General features: G+C 43.3%; 1 protein-coding gene across 1 annotated transcript in view; it reads left to right on the top strand.

The window, feature by feature from the left end:
* The first annotated feature begins 1,028 nt into the window (after positions 1-1,028).
* Positions 1,029-10,098, top strand: part of NIPSNAP3A (nipsnap homolog 3A) — a 66,388-nt gene continuing 57,318 nt past the window's right edge. The window contains exon 1 of the mRNA XM_077475190.1: positions 1,029-1,199. Coding sequence (XP_077331316.1) covers positions 1,110-1,199 — 90 coding nt within the window. The 5' untranslated portion in view covers positions 1,029-1,109. The remainder of the gene's footprint in view (positions 1,200-10,098) is intronic.

Here is a 10,098-nt window from a genome sequence, read left to right as displayed (position 1 = left end):
CAGTGCCCACAGTGCCACCCATCAGTGCCCACAATCTGCCTCAACAACAGTGCTGAACCCCAGTGCCACATATCCGTGCCCATCAGTGCCATCTACCAGTGCCCATCAGTGCCGCCCATCAGTGCCCAGCAGTGCCACCTATCAGAGCCACCTATCAGTGCCCATCAGTCCCATCTATCAGTGGTACCTATCAGTGCCCCTTAGTGCCACCCATCTGTGCCACCCATCCGTGCCATCCATCAGTGCCATCTTATCTGTGCCCATCTTTGCCCATAAGTGCCGCCTTAACTGTGCCTATCAGTGCCCACCAGTGCAGCCTATCAGTGCCCACCAGTGCAGCCTATCAGTGCCCACCAGTGCCGCCTCATCAGCGCATTTCAATGAAGGAGAAAAATGACCTGTTTGCAAAATTTTATAACAAACTTTTTTTTTTTTGCATCTTTTTTTGTTTGTTTAGCAAAAAATAAAACTCCGAGCTGTAACTAAATACCACCAAAAGAAAGCTCCATTTGTGGGGAAAAAAATGATAAAAATTTCATTTGGGTACAGTGTTGTATGCCCGCGCAATTGTCATTCAAAGTGCATCAGTGCTGAAAGCTGAAAATTGGTCTTGGCGGAGGAGGGGGGTTTAAGTACCCAGTAAGCAAGTGGTTAAATTGCAACAGCACTGAAAGCTGAAAATTGGCCTGTGGGGGGGGGGTAAAAGTTCCTAGTTGGCAAGTGGGTAAAGAAAAGGTCGCTACTAAGTCTATGTTGGAACATTGTTATCTCTTAGCATTGTGAAAGGTCTATTAGTGGTTATGACAATTGAGAGTTGAGAGAAGTGATTGTTAGTGACAAAGTCTAGCGAGCTGTATGCGTTCTAATATTACAAGGTACCAAATCCGTTTATATGTTAGCTAGTACACCACAGAACACAGTCTCTGCTGCCATATCATTCATGTAGTTTCCCCAGCAGGAATGGTACAGTCCGCTCTCCCTGTGTGCTGTTTGCATTGGTACAGGCGGGGGTGTTGCCCAGCCAGGGATTAGGAAGGTCACGTGCTGCACGTTGTTGAAGGAGAGGAGTTGTTATTGAATAGAGCTGTGTGTAGAAGAATACAGGAAAAATGCTGTGTACATTACGGCGTGCCCTGTCTAAGGAAAAAACGGCTGCAGCACTCACCTCTGCATGGACTGGCCTGACAAGAGGAGTGCAGGTGAGCAGGGTGCACTTGTATTACTGCAGCTACATATCACAGGGATTGGCAATACTGGATGGGCTTAGTGTGTTTAGCTGGAGGACTTCCCAGAAAGTATGTGAAAGGTGACAGCACAAAGGATGGGACTGATCTGTAGTAGCAGTCTGATTTCCTCTCCATCAACACGGGGGTATGGTCATTACCGGAGATGACGTTCTTTGGGGGGGGGGGGGGGGGTTGGCAGGGCTGGACTGGGACAAAAATTTGGCCCTGGACTTCACCCAGAGTAGCTCACTTTATTTTGCAAACATGCACAAAAACGGTATATAAAACTATACACAATTGCGGATGGATACTTATTGAGTTTGAGATGGATCTGAGGGAAGCGGTGAGGCCTTTGTATGGGGCATCAGAGCGACCCAGGGGAAAATTGACACCTTGTCCATGGTAGGGTGATCACATTTCTAGACTGCCATTCAGGGACAAAGACCGGGGTAGTCGGCTAATATGTTTTGCGTTGCTGGAACATACACCGCTTTTAAACTCGAAAGATGAATCTGGGCCCACTCTAAAATGGGCCGAACCTCCTCCATCAAAGTGACACTCCTGGTACCTCCTTGCTTCTGAATATAGGACACTGCCACTTTGTTGTCCATGCAGATAACCGCATTCTTGCCTCTCAGGAGTGCTCTCAAGGCATGGAAAGCTGCTCTGAGCTTCAGAATGTTCGAGACTAGGCCTAACGCCTGAAAATGCCACTGCCCCTGGGCTGCCTGATCCTGAAAATGGGCTCCCCAACCCATCTGGCAGGCATCTGAAGTGACTATTTCTGGATCCAGAGGGACTATTGGTCTGTATCTCCCGAGATTGCTGCAGTGTGTCCACCACCACATCGACTGCTTCACCAATCTGGAGATAAAGATGATCTGATGCATCGATACTCCATCCCACTGCCTGAGAAATGAGTTCTGGAGAGTTCTCATGTGCCACTGCGACCACTGTACCGTAGGTATGGTTGCTGACATAGACCCCAGCACACTCAGGCAGGCTCTGGCTGGCAACTGATTTGTTGACAACAGTCTCTGCATTTTCCGTATTAGAGGCTTGATCTTCTCCTTCGGAAGCTGTATCCTGTTTAACCTGGTGTCTAGATCTGCTCCCCAGAAAGGGTGGGTGGGCACATTTTCAAAATGACTTTTGCTGATCCCCAGCTGGGGTAGCCTTGGACTTCTGTAACCTGAGAAAGGAAGGTTTTGCGTTCTTCCAGTCCCTTCTAAATTCCCTACCCGGACGGTAGGATCTGGATTCCCGGTATTTGTCTGGCAGATTACGTTTGAAAGCTGGACCTTTCTGTGCTCTGGGTCTTCTATCGGAAGGAATCAGACCTGATTTCCCTCCTGACACCTTGGAGATGGCCGAATCTAATTTGGCACCGAACAGGTTAGAACCATCATACGGAATCCTGCACCAATTTTGTTTTGGAAGCCCCGTCTGCTATCCATGGTTTTAGCCATAGAGCTCTTCTTGCCGTAACTGAAGCCAGCATTGATCTGGCAGAAGATCTTATAATATCTACCAAGGCTTCTGCCATGAAATCTGCTGCTAGTCTTATTTCCTGCAGAGAAGATATTATTTTCCCCATCTCGACGCCATCCTGAAGGTCCTTCTCTACTCTGGATGTCCATCCTGAGATGGCTCTGGCCACTGCCGCTGTGGTAATTGCTGGCCTACAGGCTCCCCCAGCCGTGGAATAAGCTTTTTTTCAATTCTAAATCCATCTTTCGATCAAGAACATCCCGTAAAGAGACCGCATCCTCGATCGGTAATGTCATTGTGACGGGCGAGACGCATTAATGAAGAGTCGACGATGGGAGCATTTATCAAGGATTTCACTTTTGTTTCCTTTAATGGATACATTTTTGCCAATCTATTGGAAAGGCTGGCCCTTTTATCCAATCTCTCCCACTCGTCCTTGATGAGATCCTCGAGTTCCTCAATGAATAGAAATGTCTCCCGATCCCTTTTCAAATTTGGAAAATACTTCCGCACCTTTTGGGGGATCTGTTGCATCCTCCTGCCAGCCAATTGCCTCTTTGACAGATTTTGCAAAGGGTTCCACAAGAGAAAAGTCGAAGCCGGCTGACATTTCCTAACCCTCACCCTCAGAGGAAGATTCCGATGCTTACTTGGGTGAGATGGGGTTCCACAGAAGATGTGCTGGGAACTGCTCTATCCAAAGCTGGTGTTGCTGACTCAAGTAATGATTCTCGTGTGTAGTAATTGCCAACAATACACAATATATATGGACATATAAATATATATTATTTATAATTATTTTATATTTTTATTAAACATTAATAATAATAATAATAATAATAATAATAATTAAAAAAAAAAAAGCTGCAGAATATATAAAAAGAAACCCCACAGGGACTTACCTTGGGTGGAATACTCAATTCAGGGATGCAGAGCAGTCATCTCCAGCTGAAGCCAGCAATACACCATATTCTTGAATTTACACAGAGACACTGTTTTTAAAAAATGGCGTCATACTGCCGCTGAACGACGCTCTGCGCATGCGCGGAAGTGTCTTGAGTATCCCCGCGCCATCTTGGAAGAGGGAAACTCGACTAGAAGCATAGGGGAGAAAATCCTAGCTCTGCACATGCGCAGAGCAGCGGAACAAACGGCGGTCATGAGGGATAACGGGTACCAGCAATCCCTGCTGCCTCCGCTGATAGAGGAGAGAAAAAAAGGTACTTTTTTTACAAAAGGCAAAATTAACTGCAAAAACATAAGGAAAGTAAGGTAAAGTGGGAAAGCAAGGAAGGGAAGTCCACTGCAAAATAAAAGCTTATTTAAAGCTAATTAGATGCCCCTTGAGACCTCCTTTGAGGACTGTACAGGAGGGACTTCCAAACAGGAGAGGCTTGAACCTGCTGGGGCGAAGGCGGTAAGAGGCTTATACATCTGTAACAGGAGAAAACGCATCCGTCCAACCTGTCAGGTGAGGATAAAAAAGAGAATGCAGCGGGGGGGTCTCCCCTTCAAATTTATAGCTAATCCAATCCTGTCAGGTTGTGGGGGCGGAGTCACAACTCAGTGTGTGCTGCCGTGAAGGCGTCAGGAAAAAACATTAAAGTTAGCCCAGCTGTTTTGTATAATGTGAAAGATGAAGTTACGACAAGTAAATGGATACCTAACATGTCACACTTCAAAATTGCACACGCTCGTGGAATGGCGCCAAACTTCGGTACTTAAAAATCTCCATAGCAGTATAATCAGTGTTTATCTGGCTCTCCTAGATAGAGTAATCTTTAGGGGTAAAAGGCTGTAATAGCTGGATTGTAATGTATCCATGGAAAGGGGTATTAACCTCCCTGGCGGTACGATTATTTCAGGTGCTAAAAGCGGTACAATTATTTTGCATGAAAATTTGGCGTTTTATATTGTAGTCCTGTAATTCTTAGGAATAACTCACTTAAATCTGTCCAAACCGGAGTCTAGCAGACATCCCGGGTATAATAAAGTTTGAAAAATGACATTATAATATAATAACTATAAATATACCAAATAATTTTATAATAATAATAAAAATTATTCAATAATGTAATCAAATCAAAAACACAGAAATTAGCTCAGTTGCAGAATTGTCACTGTCATTACTTTTCAATATTTGATGACGGATCTCCCCACAAATCGATATCGCTCAAATCTGCGAGTGATTCAAATTTATTATCGCTGTTTTCTAGCTGGTCTAAAATCTCTTTTGATGTAAAGGGACAGTTTTGGTTGCTATGGACAATCTCCAGTTTCCAGGCAGAAAGAACAGAACAGTTTTTATAATATAAAACTGCATGCAGGACACTGGGCAGACCACTAGGGACAAAGGGGATGTGAAATAATTACATACAGCAATGTAATCTGTAAGATTACATTATACTGTGTGGGACCCACAGAGCCATGTGGAGTGCCAGGACTGCACTTTAATTTGACGAGCATGCATCTTCTATCATCTTGTAAGTGTTTTTAATCTTATCCTATTAAAATCATCATTTTAATGCTACACTCAGGTCGGGGCCTCTCCCTCCCTGTTTTTTCCTAAAAATCTCCATAGGTGACGCTAAAATTTTACTGGTTAAATTTTTTGAGTTACAGAGGAGGTCTAGGGCTAGAATTATTTCTCTTGCTCTAACGTTCGCGGCAATACCTTACACGTGTGGTTTGAACACCGTTTTCATATGTGGGCGGGACTTGCGTAAGCGATCGCTTCTGCATTCTGTAAACATCCCTTGTAATAGGAATATGGCATGACAGGTCCTCTTTGCAATGAGATGTGGGGTCAGTAAGACTCCACATCTCACCACTAGGCTGGGAAGCCTGAAATAAAAAAATAAAACTATCTCGGCTTGCCGAGGCAGCGCCACTTGTTTGAATGCAGAGGCATAACATCACGCCTGGCCTCCAAACCATTATAGAGACTCCCGTCGACCATCTGATCTGCCAGAAATCTCTATGGCAAACATCCAGGGCCGAAGGATCGGTTCACAGATGGAAGCCGTGAGTCGGTAGAAGCATCAGAGGGTGGCCGGGGGGGGGGGGGGGGGGGGCGGGACATCCACTCTCATTGCCTGTACGAACAATCAAACGGTGGAACAGCCGCTATGATCATTCTTATGGTGTAGGGAATCGCTGGCTGCAAAAGACGATATCTGAATGATGCTTGTAGCTACAGATGTACATCGATGTCACTGGACCCCTCCCCCCCCCCCCCCCCTTTCCCAAGTGCCTCTGTCTGCTAACCAAGGGAAGGGGGGAGGAGTCTGGTGACATGGAAGTTCTGATTGAACGTAACGCGTACAGGGGAGGAGCTACGCATGACGTCACCCGCTGCTGCCCTACGGAACTAACACGATTGTTGGCTTTACATGCTGTGTTTTTATCATATTTATGCGAGTAGTTTTGTGTTTGAACACAAAAATTAAATCTGATACTTAAGTGGTGAGCACTTAGATCTTTTCTTTCTACTCATGATCTGGCGTCCTTGCTGAGATCTAAGGAGACATGAGAAGTTTATGGTCTGTATTAACCTTTTGATACCCACTTGCATGACCACCTTTCAAACGCGAAAATTTTAATCGGTAACAAATCGGTATAAAATGAAATGCAAAGTGGTTGGAGGGAAGCTTCAGAATGGCAAAGATGTTTTTATTACAAATTATGTGAGCAGACTGCAGTTCCTCGTTAACATTCCTTTAATGGTTCAAGGTCCAATCAGCAGAAGCTTTGGCACATTTTTTTTATTTTTTTTAAATGCGTGACGGTGCAAGTAAAAAAAAATGAAGGTATGTAAATAAGAGCAATTCGCACCCGTGTGTTGCGCTGGTTTGCAGTGTAAAAAAAAACAACAAAAAAAACGAGAAGGCTTTTTTTTTTTTTTTTTTTTGGCACATCAATGCACAGGGAAAACGGCAAGCCAGCCAAGTTTGTCTCACCAGCCATATCGTAGCTTCTTGGCATGTTCCAGGAAGTGTGGAGAAAGTGCATGTTAAAACACAACACAGTATGTCAACGCACATCAATACGTTTGTGTGTTTACCTGTACTCCGCACACACTCTGCATTGTGATTGGATAAGGCTCTTTTATTTTATTTATTTTTAAGCTTAAACGCTGGTGGTAAACGCTTTTTGTAGTAGCGTTTTTAGGAACGTTAAGAGTGTTTAGAAGAATTTGTGTTTTTATTAGCGTTTTTGCAATGGGGGGGGGGGGAGAGCTCAAAACGCTATTGATTGTGTTGAGGAGCATCTCTGCTGATAAAACTCTCCAAGGAACTCTAAAACGCAAAGTGATTTTGCCGTGATTGTCGCACATGTTTGATAGCTTCTTGAAGATTAAAAAAGTGCTAGTGTGCATTGAGCCCTAATTCTTGGAATATTTAGTAGCTACATTTAATGGCAAAACATTTTTACTTGGCTCTTGACTCTTCAATCACAGCTGATATTTAAGAGAAGGTGGGTGGAACATAAGATGATCCCTATCCTGCCAATGGGGCTGAGAATTCCTGTGTGTGTGTGTGTGTCATGGCGTTATTTTTGGGCCAGTGACATTTGTGTTCTTGTGCATACACCTTTTGAAGCTTATCTAGAACCGTGACCTTCCTGTTCACATAAACCATTTAAACATACATGGGACTGTAGGCAAACAGTTAAGGTCACAGGTAACATGTGTACCTATTAACTGACTGTAAAGCCAGTTTCTTAACTTGTGTTTTTGAAATTTCTGACTGAGAACAGGCATGTAGTGAACAACGGCAGAGTCTAAACATCCAATGCCTGTTTCTTTTCCAGGTATGTAACTCAATACTGAAACCACTGGATCAGCATGGCAGCCAGACAACTAGCATTTTCAAAACAAAAGCCAGCAAAGTCGGCCATTATGTTTATCTGTCATGACAACTTTTTTACTAGCTCTGTGCACTGGTATTGCACGCAGCGGTCCCTACCACCTCTACCATTATAGGAAGCTGCCTCCTATGGTGGTGCTTCTGAGCTGGGCTGTGTGTCCATAGACGCACACGGCTCAGCTTGACCCTGCTGTCTGCTAACGGGATTAGATTAACAGCAGCAAGAGCTATTGGCACAAGTGAGGACTCGGTTGGGTATTTAGGAGGGGAGGAGATAAAAATGCCTGGACACTTTGTACCTTAATGCAGGGACTACAAGTAAAACTACTTTACTAGTTACAGACTTTGGGTATACTACACACAGCCAATAAAATAAAAAAAAAGAATTGTACGCAGGTTGAGTGGACTGTGATTAATCATAGCCGGCATTACAGTATACTCAAAGAAGAGAGGCAGCTCTAGCTGCCAAGAAAAGCAGTCTAAATCCAGTGTTTATAAACACTGCTTATACAGTGATTCAAAGTACATGTTTTCTGTTCATTCATCTGCAATCAAAGCAATGAACTTATATCTGCAGGTGATGCCAGTTAACCACATTCTGCCCGGCCGATAGCAGAATGACAGCTGCAGCAGGAATGGGTTATCCTGACTAGGTGTCATATAATGTCCAGCGAGACGTATACCCTTGGGGGGGTGCGCCCAACACACTGCATCTCCGATCTAGGTAAAGAGTCTGACATAGGCTCTTTACCACATTATCAGCTGTGTCCAATCACAGCTGATCACATGGTAATGAGGAAGTGCTGTTTATCGGCTTTCCTCCATTCATGCTGACAGGGAGCAGGGGGTCTGCGCTGATGGTCAGTGCATTGATTATCCATGCAGACCCATCAGTAATGCCCCCCAGTGATGGCCATCAGTGCCCCACCAGTGATGCTTGCCAATAATGCCAATCGGTGCCCATCAGTGATGCCTGTCAGTGCCACCTATCACTATTGCATATAAGTGCTGCATATCTCTCGCGCCTCATCAGTGCCAGTCAGTGAAGGAGAAAACATGGTTATTTACAAAATTTTATAACATACAAAAACTTTTTTCAAAGCTTTCGATCCTTTTTTTATTTGTAGCGCAAACAATAAAAAAGCCAGAGGTGATCAAATACCACCAAAAGAAAGCTCTATTTGTGGATAAAAAAAGATAGAAATTTCATTTGGGTACGGTGTTGGCATTTAAAGTGCGACAGCGCTGAAAGCTGAAAATTGGCCTGGGCTAGAAGGGGATAAAAGTTCCCAGTATTGAAGTGGTTAAAGCAAGTTAAAAAAAATAAAAATATATATATATATATATATATATATATATATATATATATATATATATATATATATATATATATATATATATATATATATATATATATATATATATATTTTTTTTTTTATATGTTTGTTTAACCACTTCAGCCCTGGACCATTTGGCTGGCCAAAGACCACAGCACGTTTTGTGATTCGGCACTGCGTCGCTTTAACTGACAATTGCGCGGTCGTGCGAAGTGGCTGCCAAACAAAATTGATGTCCTTTTTTTTTCCCCACAAATAGAGTATTCTTTTAGTGGTATTTGATCACCTCTGCGGTTTTTATTTTTTGCGCTATAAACAGAGTGACAATTTTGAAAAAAAAAGCAATATTGTTTACTTTTTGCTATAATAAATATGGCCCAAAAAATATAAAAAAATATTTTTTTTGTCCTCAGTTTAGACCGATATGTATTCTTCTACATATTTTTGTACTAAGCGTTGATTGATTGGTTTGCACAAAAGTTATAGCACCTACAAAATAGGGGATAGATTTATGGCATATTTTATTAATAATTGTTACTAGTAATGGCGGCGATCTGCGATATTTTTTTTTATTTTTTTTATCGTGTCTGTGGCATTATGGCAGACACATTTGGCACTATTTTGGGACCATTCACAATTATACAGCGATCAGTGCGATTAAAAATGCATTGATTACTGTGTAAATGTAACTGGCAGTTAAGGGGTTAACCACTAGGAGGCTAGGAACGGGTTAAGTGTCCTAGGGAGTGATTCTAACTGTTAAGGGGCTTGGCTATGAGTGACATGTCACTGATGACTGCTCCCAATGAGAGGGATCAGATGATCAGTGACATGTCACTAGGAAGAACGTGGAGATGTTGTGTTTACACTGACATCTCCCTGTTCTTCAGCTCCGTGACCCGAAAGTGGGACACCAGCGGACATCGAGTCAAATTTAAAGGGACGTACCTGTATGCCTATTTGCCTGTCCGTGACATTCATTCGATCTAAATCTACATGTGGCGGTCGGCATGTGGTTAACCACTTCAGCCCTGGAAGATTTGGCTGTTGAATGACCGGGCCATTTTGTGCGATTCAGCACTGCGTTGTTTTAACTGACCATTGCGCGGTCATGCGATGCTGTGGTATTTGATAACTTCTGCGGTTTTTTTCTGCGCTGTAAACAATGACCGACGG

The sequence above is a fragment of the Lithobates pipiens genome, unplaced genomic scaffold (assembly GCF_037356315.1).
Source record: "Lithobates pipiens isolate NorthernLeopardFrog02 unplaced genomic scaffold, aLitPip1_a1.2 Scaffold_13, whole genome shotgun sequence".
NCBI lineage: Eukaryota > Metazoa > Chordata > Amphibia > Anura > Ranidae > Lithobates > Lithobates pipiens.
Note: the sequence above shows the minus strand (reverse complement) of the source record. Positions and strands in the feature narration are given on the sequence as shown.